This window comes from Arachis duranensis, chromosome 5 (genome assembly GCF_000817695.3).
Source record: "Arachis duranensis cultivar V14167 chromosome 5, aradu.V14167.gnm2.J7QH, whole genome shotgun sequence".
Lineage (NCBI taxonomy): Eukaryota > Viridiplantae > Streptophyta > Magnoliopsida > Fabales > Fabaceae > Arachis > Arachis duranensis.
The window spans coordinates 23,044,658-23,058,880 of NC_029776.3; the positions used below are offsets into that span (position 1 = coordinate 23,044,658).

The 14,223-nt window shown below is 35.5% G+C and overlaps 1 protein-coding gene across 1 annotated transcript; it reads left to right on the plus strand.

The window, feature by feature from the left end:
• The first annotated feature begins 317 nt into the window (after positions 1–317).
• LOC107488716 (uncharacterized) lies at positions 318–1,655 on the plus strand. The gene has a single exon (XM_016109488.1). It carries the CDS (start codon positions 318–320, stop codon positions 1,653–1,655), a length of 1,338 nt encoding a protein of 445 aa, XP_015964974.1.
• Positions 1,656–14,223: the final 12,568 nt, after the last annotated feature.

Below are 14,223 nucleotides of genomic sequence, written 5' to 3' on the forward strand. Positions count from 1 at the left end.
GTAACTTTTGTTACAAAGTCATGCCATTCGGACTAAAAAATGCAGGCGCCACTTACCAACGCCTCATGGACAAGATCTTCTCAAAACAAATCGGGCACAACATAGAGGTATATGTCGACGATATGGTAGCAAAGTCAGCACGAACATCAAACCACGCTGAAGACTTAACAGATATTTTTCAGCAACTCCGAAAGTACAATATGAAGCTCAACCCGGAAAAATGCGCTTTCGGAGTACAAAGCGGGAAATTCCTCGGCTTTATGCTCACACACTGAGGTATTGAGGCGAACCCGGAAAAATGTCAAGCTATCCTCAACATGCGAAGTCCGAGGACAATCAAAAAAGTACAACAGCTAACCGGCCAACTCGCGGCACTAGCAAGGTTCCTACCTTGTATAGCGCAACGATCACGTCACTTCTTCAAAAAACTGAGAAAACAGGAACAATTCCACTGGTCCGAAGAATGTGAAACAGCATTCACAGAGCTCAAAACCCTACTCACAACTCCTCCGATCCTCCGAACACCAGAAACAGGTAAACCGTTATATTTGTATTTATCAATCACTAACCATGCTATCAGTTCAGTACTAGTGACAAAAACAGACAAACAACAACACCCGGTATACTTCGTCATCAAAACACTTCAAGGTGCCGAGGCCCGCTACTCAAAGTTGGAGAAATTAGCCTTCGCTCTCGTCGTAACAGCCAGACGGCTACGACACTACTTTCAAAGCCACACCATTATAATCAGGACAGAACAACCCTTAAGGCAGGTACTGGCAAAGCCCGAGCTGGCAGGTCGATTAATCAAATGGTCCATTGAATTATCAGAATACGACATCCAATACCAATCCAGAGGCGCCATCAAATCACAAACGTTAGCCGACTTTGTCGCCGAACTGATGCAAGAAGACCGAGCTCCTACAGAAGACCCATGGACGCTATACGTCGACGGAGCCTCAAACAGCAAAGGCTCCGGCGCAGGAATACTTCTAGAAAATGGCCAAGGAATACAACTCGAACAATCACTACATTTTACTTTCCACGCAAGTAACAACCAGGCAGAATATGAAGCTTTTATAGCAGGACTACGCCTCGCACAAACCATGGGAATAACACAAATAAACGTCAAATGCGACTCACTCTTAGTGGTGCAACAAGTAACAGGTAAGTTTCAGGTAAGAGATCCCCTCCTTGAGAAATACAATGCAATGGTTAACAACCTTATCAGAAACTTCGAAAAATTTAATATTCTTCATATACCAAGGGAACAAAATGACAGAGCAGATCTCCTCTCCAAATTGGCAACAACAAGAAGACAATACAACAACCCCATGTTGTCACAACTAACTCTGGATGAACCCAGCGTCACCCTAACAATTGCAAGCATTTCACAGGAAGACGACTGGAGATCACCAATAATAAATTACCTGAAAACAGGAACTGTGCCCGACAACATTCAAGACGCAAAGAAATTCAAAAGACAGACGAGCTTTTACACCATCGTAGGGACCGAGCTATACAAGAGAGGGTTCATGAGACCCCTCCTACGATGCTTAAGTACAGCCGAAGCAAACTTGGCCATGGACGAGGTCCACGAAGGAGTCTGTGGCACCCACATTGGCGGCCGAAGCTTAGCCGCCAAGATTCTCTGAGCCGGTTATTATTGGCCAACGTTAAAGCAAGATTGCATGCGCAAAGTGACCCACTATGATCAATGCCAACGCCATGCGCCAGTCATCCACAACCCAGCCGAGTAGTTACACACGTCTGAGGTATGCTGGCCATTCAACAAGTGAGGACTGGACATCCTCGGACCATTCCCTCCAGCACCAGGCCAGGTCAAATTTTTAATCGTTGCTATAGATTACTTTACCAAATGGATAGAGGCTATACCATTAGCAAAAATCACTTCTGAAAAAATGATTTCTTTTGTATGGAAAAACATACTGTGTCGCTTTGGTATACCTCAATCCATCATCACTGACAATGGAAGACAATTTATAGATCAACGATTCACAAACTTTTTACGAAATTTCAAAATAAACCAACAATTTACCTCAGTTGAACATCCACAAACTAACGGTCTAGCAGAGGCCGCCAATAAGATAATTTTGCAGGGCCTTAAGAAAAAACTGGAAGACTCAAAAGGCGAATGGGCCGAGCTCATCCCGGAAGTGATTTGGAGCTACAACACCACAGAACAGTCTTTAACAAAAGAAACCCCGTTCAGATTAGTGTACGGGAGCGACGCCATGATACCAATCGAAGTATCCCTACAAAGCAACAGAACTGCAAACACAAACGAAGCTGACAACATAGAAAGAAGGAAAACCGAGCTTGACCTAATGCAAGAAGACCACAACAAATCCACACTACAACAGCTAGCAACAAAACGGGCTATGGCTCGGAAATACAACAAGAAAATCAAACCAAGGACATTCTCAGAAGGCGACCTCATACTCAGAAAGGTCGAAGACACATGAAAGCCGCACGGACATGGCAAATTAAGTGCAAATTGGGAAGGACCGTTCAAAGTATACAAAGTCGTCGGCAAGGGGGCTTACAAGATACAAAAGCTCGATGGAACTATCCTACCAAACCCATGGAACATATCATCCTTAAAGTTATATTTCAGCTAATGTATAAGTCAGACACGGCGATGCACTCTTTTCCCTACCACCAGATTTTTCCCTAAGGAGGGTTTTGCTGGGGAGGTTTTAATGAGGCACACCACCCCACACTTTCCAAACAAAATAATATTATGAACTGTGACTCTATCTCTATTGCACTACTTTATCAAATTTCCAACAAGACAAACGACACCTCTTCAATGTCCAAGCAAAACTTATCAAATAACAAAAGACAAAAGTGAGTATAACTACTCAACAAATCCATAACTCAACCATCAAATCAGCAAACATAATCCATCTAAACTCTATACAACTCTACCAATGCAAAATAGTAGGCACACACTTACTCAAAATATACCAAAATAACAATAAACAAACCTCAATAAGAGGAACAAGTTTCAATCAAACATTCACAGTGACAACATCGGTCTCCAAAAGGCAACACAGACCTAATACATAAAACTAACATACATAAATCAAAGTCCTTTTTTCTAGGAAGCCGAATTCTCCCCCTGACCCTCAACATCGTCATGATCTTCAACCAGCTCATCCCTAACAACGACCTTACAAGGGTCCATCCTCGACAGATCACCACCCGGCACCAGGAACTTCGCCTGCTCAACGGCCCTATCAAAACCAGCCGCGAACATTTCAAGGCCGTGATTTTCTTTATCATCCTCAGCTTGTTTCTTTTCAACCCCAAGCTCAACAATCCTAGCTTCAAGAACAGCCTTTTCCTCCCCAGACTTCTTTAATGACGCCTCAGCATCCTTAAGCTTCTCCTCCAATTGATTCACCAGATCCAATGCCTCACGAAGCTTACCACTCTTTTCCACATTCTCACGCATAAGTTGATCCATCGCAGCTTTATCAAAGATAGCCCTAGAGCGCTTCAACTCCTCGGTCCGACCAACACACATCAGGCGAGCTCTAATAACCTGAAGAAAAACACAAAGATAACAACCAACAAAACAAATACAACACAAAACACAAACCCATTTCAATATACCTGCAAATACTGGGCAACCCCAATCTCATCCACTTCGTGAATGAGCTTAACGTCAGAAGGATTCTGCACATGATCATCCGCCAGCACAGTGAAAGGAAAATGCTCGCTCCATAAGGATGTCAAATCACCATCACCCCTATAGCTATGCAACACCTTCTGGTTCTCTGTAAACTTCTTCACTTGATCCAGGTTAATCTCACTCACCAATTCTTCCTCACCAATATTTGTACCTTTCTTTATCCCCCCTCTCTTCCTTTTAAAGTTAACCTTCTTGGGGGAGGGCTGATTGACCTCAGCACCTTTCTCAGCCATAACCCGACTGGTCGAACCTTGCTTTTCAACGTTCTTCGTTCGGAAGTAAGCTCGTAAACTGGACGAAGTCACTTTCGGTGCTTTCTCAACTACAAAACACAAGGAAGATATATCACCATTCATAAACAAAACATAACACATAAAACATTCAAAAACAGTTACCTATATATCCATCAAGGGCATCACTATCACCATCTAAGTCAAGAAGCTCAACAACAGACAGCAAGCTCGATGACGAGATATGATTCACCAAAAATTCCACGAGCATTTCATTCCTATACTCCATATTGTCCATACCAAGTATCTGCCTAGGCCTCGGTACCCAGAACAGAGGAAACCTCTCCAAAAGACACTCATCAACAAACCATGAATACTCACCTTCTACAACACCTACCTTCAAAAACATTAACCTAAAGCCCTTATATGAAGACCTATACAAACTAAAAATGGCACGACCAGGAACACTAGCCAGATTCAACCAACATCCCCGCCTAACCCCCTTACACTGAAACAATGCAAAGAAGACTTCCAACGACGGTTCAACCTCCAAACAACTCATCAAAATCTCGAAAGCCCTAACAAACGCCCACGAATTGGGATGTAACTGTGACGGCGCACACTTCAACTGCATCAACACACCACACTCAAACTCAGAGAAAGGAAATCTAACGCCCAGGTCCACAAAAATGCAGCTATAAATGAAAAAGAACTCAAACCCCTCTCCACGATGGAAAACACGATCATCAGCGGTACATGGGAGAAACTTAAGTTTCACATCGCTACCCCCTCTAAACCAGGAAGAAACAGAACCTAATTGCACAGCACTAAGTTCATCATCAAACACAAAAGCGTAACCCTTCACCGATTCAGCAACCCATGCAAAGGGATTAACCGGGTCCCAAACCCACACGTCTTCAACAAGCCTCACCTCTGTCTTCACAACTGATCCTACTTCTACCTTCTTTCCCTTCTCCATTCTCAAACAACAATACAGAAGAGAAGACAAAGCAGAACAACAAGATAAAACGAACCAAAAAAGGGGGGAAGAACACAACTAACCTTTACTCATCCTCTGCGAACAAGAGAGAAGAGAAAAAGAAAAACCGCATGCAAATGGATAAAACAAAAAAACCAAACAGCTAGCCCACCACCCCCACCACAAGCGTTACATCTCCCAAAACAAACCCTAGCCATCCAACGTACAAAATATCAAACCAATCAACGGCCCGATTTCAACACCCTTTCCACAACCCAAAGTGCATTAAATGCAGTTTCACTTTCTCCAAAACTCTCTCTCCTACTAAGCACTCCGCGCGAAAATTCAAATCACAACAACTCCAATGAACAAGTTAAGCTTGGGGCTCCGAGTTATAGTTCGGCACAAGAAACCAAAATGTCTGCATAATTCAGTTCCGAGTTATAACCCACGAGTGAAAGCTTAACCTGTTCATGGATCAAGAAACAGGTCAACCTTGAGGGCTATGATCCGTTAGGGTAAGGCAAAACAAACAACATCAAACTCGAAACTGAACTAACGCATGAACTTTCCCCAAATCTCTCCTCAATTCCAAAAATAAAGCGCATAACGAATGAAAAACCTCATCCAGCCCAATAAATCCGCATAACCACCTTCAACAAACACTAATATATACGAATTACTCACTCAAGTTGTAGGTACGTTATTCACTCTAGTTTTTCCCCTGAACTCTCTCATACTTATACTGACTTGAGCGTTGGAGTCCCTTTTCAGGTACCCAACGCCGCTTCTCAGGAAGAAGACGTTCCATACCCATCGCTCCAAAGGAAGCCGGTCTGTGCATTACCAGAACGTGCTATACCTCAGAGTCGATTCTCATACAGGAACATATATGAATAGAAAAATTTATATATCTAACTTTTAAAAAGATTAAAGACTTAAAAGTATTTTTAAATAATCAAAAACAAAAATATTTATAGGACAAAAGATAAGAAATTTATTCATTCTTTTTTTTGAACAGTGAAATGGAAATATAAGGCTGTATTTGTTTCTGAGAACAGAATAAGACAAGACACTAAGAACAAGATATAAATGACAAAGACAAAGAATTTAGTGTTTTTGTATTCTGTTTGATAATAAAATAGAACAAATTATAAAAATTTAATTTATTCTCATTTTTTATTCAAAAAATTTGAGAAAAAATATAATAATAATAAAAAATATAATTATAAAAAATTAACAAAAAACTATATTTTTTATTAGTGTCTCTGTATCTTTTTTGTCAGGATAAATACAAAATATACTAATTTAAGGTTTTTGAACATAGTGCTTGTTTGAGTGCCATTATTTTGATAATTTTTTTTTCAATGAAAAAAAATATTTTTCTATTTTTAGTGTGTTTGACAAATTTCTAATACTAAAAGTAAAAGCATTAGAAAAAAAACATCTTTTTTGAAAAATTATAATTTATATCTTTTTTTTAAAGATCTTTTTTCTTTAAAAAGGATATTTTTACATAATAAATAAAAAAAATAGTTTTATATTGTTATATCCAAACATAATTGATAGATAAAAATATATTTTTGCATGAAATATTCAAACATAAAATTACTTTTACTTTTTTATAAAATCTTTTAAAAAAGAATACTCAAAAAAATCTTTTCTCAAAAATTCACCTAAATAAATCTATACTATTTTATCAATATTTTATCTGCTAAATATAATTTTGTATTTTTATATTATTGTCTTAGTATCCCGTTGCTGATCAAATAAATGTTGCCTAAGAGCAACTCCAACGGGCAGAATTTTGAGGTCCTGTTATTGACAAAAGCAAGTAGGAACTGTTGGAGGGGGAGAAGACATGAGTTCCTCCACGGGATTCAAGGTAAAGGATCCCTCTGATTAAATAATTAAATTTTTATTTAATTAATAATTTATATTAATTATTTATATCATAATTAATATTGAATATTATTTATATTATTATATTAAATTATAATTAATTAAATTTACTTACATTAAAAAATAAATTTAATTATTACACCTTACAAAATAATTTTTGGTTGGGTTGGTTATTTTTATTTTTAAAATTTAAAATGCTAACAACATTATTAAAATTAGCAGTTGTAAAATTAGTCGTTGAAAACTGGTCATTACTATGTTACCGTTATTATTAATAAATTAATATTTTAATACTTTATATATACCACTTACATACACTTCTATTATCACACTTTTTTCTACTCTTCTTCATCTTCTTCCAAGTTTACTTCTATCCCAAATTTTATATTGTGTATTATTGTTATATATGAATTTATTTAATATTAATATCTTTTAATAGTGAATTATTTTTAAATTTATAAATTTAAATAATAATATTAAAAAAATTAAATTACATTATTTTTAAGTATTTTAATTAATTAATTAAGTGGGACCAGAACATGGACTAAAGTTAATTCCTCCTAATGGAGAAGAGAGAGATGTTTTGAGTTCCTATTTATTGCTTATGACGCAAAAGCTGATGTGAAATTACTTTTTATGACAAGTGGACCACAAATAAGGACCGAGATGAATTCTCTACTAGAGGTCTAAGAGCATCTCCATCGCTTTAATTTTTCAAGGTCTCATTTTCTCTTTTTCTGATACAATAGAGTCCCAACTGTTGGAGAGAAAGAAAGCAGCGTCCCTGCTCATGGATCGAGGAAGAAGAGTTCCTCCTTAGAGGGACTTGTATTATGGCAAGTTATTTTTAAAATAAATAATTATATTAAATTATAATTAATTAAATAATTATATTAAATAATATAAAATAATTTTTGTTTGAATTATTTATTTTTATTTATAAAATTTTAAAATGCTAATTATATTACAAAATTAGCCGTTGAAAAATTAATCGTTAAAAACTAGTCGTTATTATGTTATTGTTATTATTAAATAAATTAATATTAATATTTTTTAATAGTAAATTGTTTTTGAATTTATAAATTTAAATAATATTATTATAAAAAATAGTAATTATATTAATTTTAATTACTTTAATTTATTAATTAAGTCGGATTATAATAGAAATTAAAGTTAGTTCCTCTTAATAGAAAAGAAAAAGATATTTTGAGTTCTTATTTATTGTTTATGATGTAAAAACTAATGTGAAATTATTTTTTATGATAAATGGACTATAAATAAAAGTTAAGATGAGTTTTCTATTCAAAATAGTTTAAGGAATTTGATGATGACGTCTTCGCCCTGCTTATTGCATTGGACATATTTTATTAGGGAAGCGAATTATTAAAGGTGAACAATTAGGATGATGATTTTGATGACAACTATAGACGACAGAGAAAGGATGTAACATTGATGATGATTGGTTATATAAATGACTAACTTTTGTAAAAAAAAAAACGTAATTTTTTATTATTAAAATTAAGGTTGTGAGAATCGAATCGGTCAATAAATCGATAAGGTTATTAGTTCACAGGTTTATTGGTTTGATCGGGATTCAATCGGGGTTCAACCAATTTTATTAAATATTAAATAAAATTATTAAAAAAATCTATATATAATTTTAAATATATAAATTCAATCATTTCTAACTAAATAAAATTCAAAATTTCACAATTTCACATAATAAATTATCCATAATTTAATATTAAAAATTCACAAACAACTTCAATCATCAAAATTGATAATTAAAAAATCTTGATCAATCTAAACTCTCAAAAATAAATAGACCTAGTTTCAAAGGATTCCTCCATATTGCACTTTGGACAAAGTATATTATACAGTGTAAATTTAAAGTATGATCTTTTTTCCTATATGGTTAGCTTTTTTTGGACACTATCATAAGTTTTAAATTGAAATGAAGGAACATGCATAACAAATAAACAAAACAAGTAAAAACGAATTCATTGAACACTTCATAGATGAATGGGACCGTGCTTTAGGTTCACCCCCAAAATTCTATTAGTCGTTTTCTATGGAAGAAAGGTGAAGATAAAAGCATGTTAAATTAAACAAGCCAATAAAGTGTACATTAAGCACTTGGCAGCATTGTCCGAGATATTATTCTTCTCGAACATTTCAGCATTCATCACCACATCTCCAACTCTTCAACACCAGATTACCAGAATAAGCAAAACAAGCAACTCAGCAAATCAATTTTATGAACATCAGCAACTCAGCAATAACAAATTCTTTCTAGAAAATTTCACAAAACAAGCAAAAATTAACCAAATCAATAACTCAGAATGACAAACCCTAAATCCAGTAAATCAGAATGACAAACCCTAAACCCAGTAACTCAGAATCGGCATTATTAATCACATAAGCAAAAATAAATTGTGGCAGCAATACTTATCGGCGGCGAGGGAGGGAAGGAAGTGATGGCGACAGAGGAAGGGAAGTTCTTCTCGTACAGAGAGAGCGAGAAAGAGCTCGACGAAGGACGCTCTAATCGGACAGAGAGAGGGGGGAGAGAACCCAGAAGGCGAAAAGGTAACAAATAAATCATAAATTATAATCAGAACCCAGAAGCCCAGAAGGTAGCAAATAAATCAAGAAGACAATAACAAAGTCTTACCGGCGAATGAGGAGGCGGGCTCAGCGAGCTTGGCGACTTTCAGCGACGAGGAGGCGGGCTCAACGAGAAGCAGAATGCGGTGATGGTCGCGGCTGCTGTGGATGGCTGTGGGTGGTGAATGAGGAAGCGGGCTCGGCGAGCTCGGCAACGTTCGGCGACGAGGATGCGAGCTCAGCAAGAAGCAGAACGCGGTGGTGATCGCAGCTGCTGTGGATGGCTGTGGGTGGCGAATGAGGAGGCAGGCTCGCGAGCTCGGTGACATTCGGCGACGAAGAGATGGGCTCAGCGAGAAGCAGAATGCGGTGGTGGTCGCAGCTGCTGTGGGTGGCTCGGAGATTTCTGGAATCTGGAGCTTGGTGGCAATGGTGGGTGAATGGCTGAATGCACTTGGTTATGAAAACCGAATCGGACCGACCGGTTCAACCGAAATAACCTGGAACCAGTCATCTAGCCGGTCTGGGTAACGTCGAAAATCGGTGAAAAAAGCCGGTCGAACTGGCGGTTAACCAGCAAACCAGGAGAACCGTCCGAACTGGCAGTTAACTGGCGAACCGGGAGAACCGTCTGGTTTTTTGGCGATTTTATGGTTTGCAACTTGAGATGCCAAACGACGTCGTTTTGGCTTAAAAAAAAAAGAGAAAGGCGTAACGCATAACCCACTAACCCTAATCAGTTTCCCCTTTCCCTTTTTCAAGTGCATTCAGCCATTCATCCACCATTGCCACCAAGCTCCAGATTCCAGAAACCACCGAGCCACCCACAGCCATCCACAGCAGCCGCGACCACCACCGCGTTTTGCTTCTCGCTGAGCCCGTTTCCTCGTCGCCGAGCTCGCCGAGCCCGCCTCCTCATTCGCCGGTAAGACTCTGTTCTTGTCTTCTTGAGAGCCTGCCTCCTCATTTGCCACCCACAGCAGCCGCGACCATCACCGCCTTCTGCTTCTCGCTGAGCCCGCCTCCTCGTCACCGAATGTCGCCGAGCCCGCCTCCTCATTCGCCGGTATGACTCTGTTCTTGTCTTCTTGATTTATTTGCTGCCTTCTGGGCTTCTGGGTTCTGATTATGATTTATGATTTATTTGCTGCCTTCTCGCCTTCTGGGTTCTCTCCCCCCTCTCTCTGTCCGATTAGAGCGTCCTTCGTCGAGCTCTCTCTCGCTCTCTCTGTACGAGAAGAACTTCCCTTCCTCCGTCGCCGTCACTTCCTTCCCTCCCTCGCCGCCGATAAGTATTGCTGCCACAATTTATTTTTGCTTATGTGGTTAATAATGCCGATTCCGAGTCATTTGCTTGTTTTGTGAAATTTTCTAGAAAGAATTTATTATTGCTGAGTTGCTGATGTTCATAAAACTGATTTGTTGAGTTGCTTGTTTTGCTTATTCTGGAAATCTGGTGTTGAAGAGTTGGAGATGTGGTGATGAATGCTGAAATGTTCGAGAAGAATAATATCTCGGACAATGCTGCCAAGTGCTTAATGTACACTTTATTGACTTGTTTAATTTAACATACTTTTTATCTTCACCTTTCTTCCATAGAAAACGACTAACAAAATTTTGGGGGTGAACCTAAAGCACGGTCCCATTCATCTATGAAGTGCTCAATGAATCCGTTTTTACTTGTTTTGTTTATTTGTTATGCATGTTCTTTCATTTCAATTTGAAACTTATGGTAGTGTCCAGAAAAAGCTAACCATATAGGAAAAAAGATCATGCTTTAAATTCACACTGTATAATATACTTTGTCCAAAGTACAACATAGAGGAATCCTTTGAAACTAGGTCTATTTATTTTTGAGAGTTTAGATTGATCAAGATTTTTTAATTATCAATTTTGATGATTGAAGTTGTTTGTGAACTTCTATATATAGATTTAATTATGGTCGAACCAATAAACCTGTGAACCAGTGACCTTACCGATTTATTGACCGGTCCGATTCTCACAACCTTAGAAAAAAGTGAAAATAAAACGTATTTTAAAAATTAAAAAATTAAATTAAATTAAATTACGTATTTAAAATTTTCAAAATCTTTAAAATAAAAAAATTATACATTACTCTTGATATATCGTTTATATTTGCAACAATAACAATGGACTTAGCTATTTTTTTCTTTTCAATTTTTTATAGTTTATTTATTTTTAAAGTATGTCCAATTCTTCTTTTATTTAATCTTTTTCACCTCTTCTTTTTTATTTTCTCTTTCAAATTTTTAAAATTACTTAACTATAAAGATTTTATTGCTATTTAAATAGATAAAGAGTTAACTATTTAAATAGTGTAAAATATATTTTTTCTATTAAAATTTATTAAAAATTATAAAAATATTTTTAAAATTTATTTTATTTTAATTTTATCAGAAAAAATTTTTATTTGTATTAAATCTATTCATAATAGTTAAATTTTTAAAAAATATAGAACCAATAATTTAACAATAATGCTTAATAACTAAGAGTTAATGATAAAATTTTGTATTAGATGTAGTTGTTTTAAATAGTCTTTGTAATGTATGTTGTTGCTAAATTAGTTTTAAATTTCTTAAAAAATTAGCTATCACGAATAAATTTTTTGATACAAATTGAAAATTTTTAGAACAAAATTAAAATAAAATAAAATTTAAGAATATTTTAAATTTTTTGTAAATTTTATAAAAAACTATATTTTATCTTTTTAAATAAATCCCAATATTCCATTAACAAATAACTTGGATTTTAGTCAGAGTCATCAAAATAAGCTAAACACATTCAGTTAGTTTTTTATTCGATTTAAATGGATGGATTTTTGCCTCTAAAAATAAGACTCGTCAAGATGAGATGATTAGTGAGTTTGTTCTAATTATTCTTAAAAAATAACAAGTTAAATGGATAATTTGTTTAATTTTTTGTATTTTTAACTCATCTCATTTTTAGTTTTTTTTCTTGATCGACTGAAAAATACGATTATTTACTCACGAAAATAATTAGGTTAACCCAATATAAAAAATATGTTTTTTTAAAGTATTTTTGGATAAAAAATGACTATTTTCAATTTTTTATCAAATTTTTTTTCCAAAGCTTTTCACTTTTCATTTCAACTAATTTTTTAAAATATATTTAAGAAAAATAAAAAATAAAAAGACTAATCCATATAACATGCTAATGCTAATTTAGGCAAATCAAGTTAGCCTATGCGATAACCATAATTCTAGCTTGTCATTCTCTCTTTTATAGATATAAAAGGTAGATACTTTTATTAGATGAAATAAATGATCCACATTAAACTACAATCAAAAGGGAAAAAATGAAAAGTGCCAACTAAAACAATACGTAATAACCATTAAAGTCAAAGAGAAATGAATTTATGGGTTTTCAAGAGCTTTTCGTGCAACTTCTGCCACAAAAAAAAAAAAAATCGAGAGCCAGTAAAAATCACTTCATTTCTTGCTTTTCAATTCTCCCATGTTGTGTGAGCTTTCAGGGCTCTCAATTGTTGATAATCTCCACTCTTTTGAAGGGATTCAGTTAATTGCATCCACCATCACTAAGGATTTTCAGCTCAAAGAGAAAATTAGTTGTCGCTCCAAGCTTCAATGGTATCGAGGCATGACCAGAGGCAATGGAAAACATACTCTTCCTCCAATCCGCATCTTAGACAGTCTGGGTTCACTGCAGCAATTCTTGAGTTTAATTTCTTTTTAACTGGTAAGCCTTTGTGCATCACATTCCACAAAAAGCTTTTAATTTTCAGTGGACACTTTAGCTTTCAAATTGAGGACCATAGTGAGCTTTTTTGACATTATTCAGGTAGAAATTTAATCGGAGGGTAAAAAAATTGGAAAGCAACCTTGTATCTTAAAGCCATCGAATAACTCCTGTTTTTCATCTTTATTCAGGTCAGTGTGTCTTCTCCTTCTTGGATGACTGTTTTGAGTATGACTATTGCTACTTCTGTACTGAAAATGCTAGTTACCAATGTCTGATTCTATTTTCTATCTGCCTGAATTAACTCTGAAACCCATTCTAGTATGTGTCTTGTATTGGCATTAAGAATATGGGTTATAGCAATAAACTCAAGAACGCATAAATCCTCTTTAATACTTACTGAAATGCCTCTGCCAATTTTCTAAATTAAACCCTTTTCCAAAACCTTTCTTCCATCCAACACACTCCCGCATCCCAAGATGGATTATTTCCTACTTCAGCTCTCAAAGAGTTAGAAAATCTATAATATTCACTTTTATAGATTTTATGTATTAGAGAATGGGACTTAGTCAGAATTCTCCATCTTTATTTAGCTAGCGTAACAAGATTGAATACCTTCAAATTTTTGAAATTTAAACCTCCTTGAAGTCTCGGTCTATACAAAATTTTTCAACTAATCAACTTCATCGTTCCTTCTGTATTTTTCTGGCCCCACTAAAATTGTATCATTACTTGCTGAATATCTGCAATCAATGTCTCTGGGAGTTTGAAATAATTGAGGGTATAAATAGGAATTGCTGCTACCACTACGTTGATTAAATCACTAGAAAAAATAAAAAAAAGATCTTTTTTGAGAAACTATAGTTTATATCTTTTTTTAAAAGATCTTTTTTCCTTAAAAAAAGTTTTTCACATAATAAATGAAAAAAAAAGTACTTTTATCTTATTTTACCCAAACATAATTGATAGATGAAAAGATCTTTTTACATGAGATATCCAAACATAAAATCACTTTACTTTTGTAAAAGATCTTTTTAAAAAAATAT

Excerpts from the sequence above, each read along its gene's own strand:
- LOC107488716 (XM_016109488.1), top strand. The coding sequence starts at position 318 with ATGCGAAGTCCGAGGACAATCAAAAAAGTACAACAGCTAACCGGCCAA.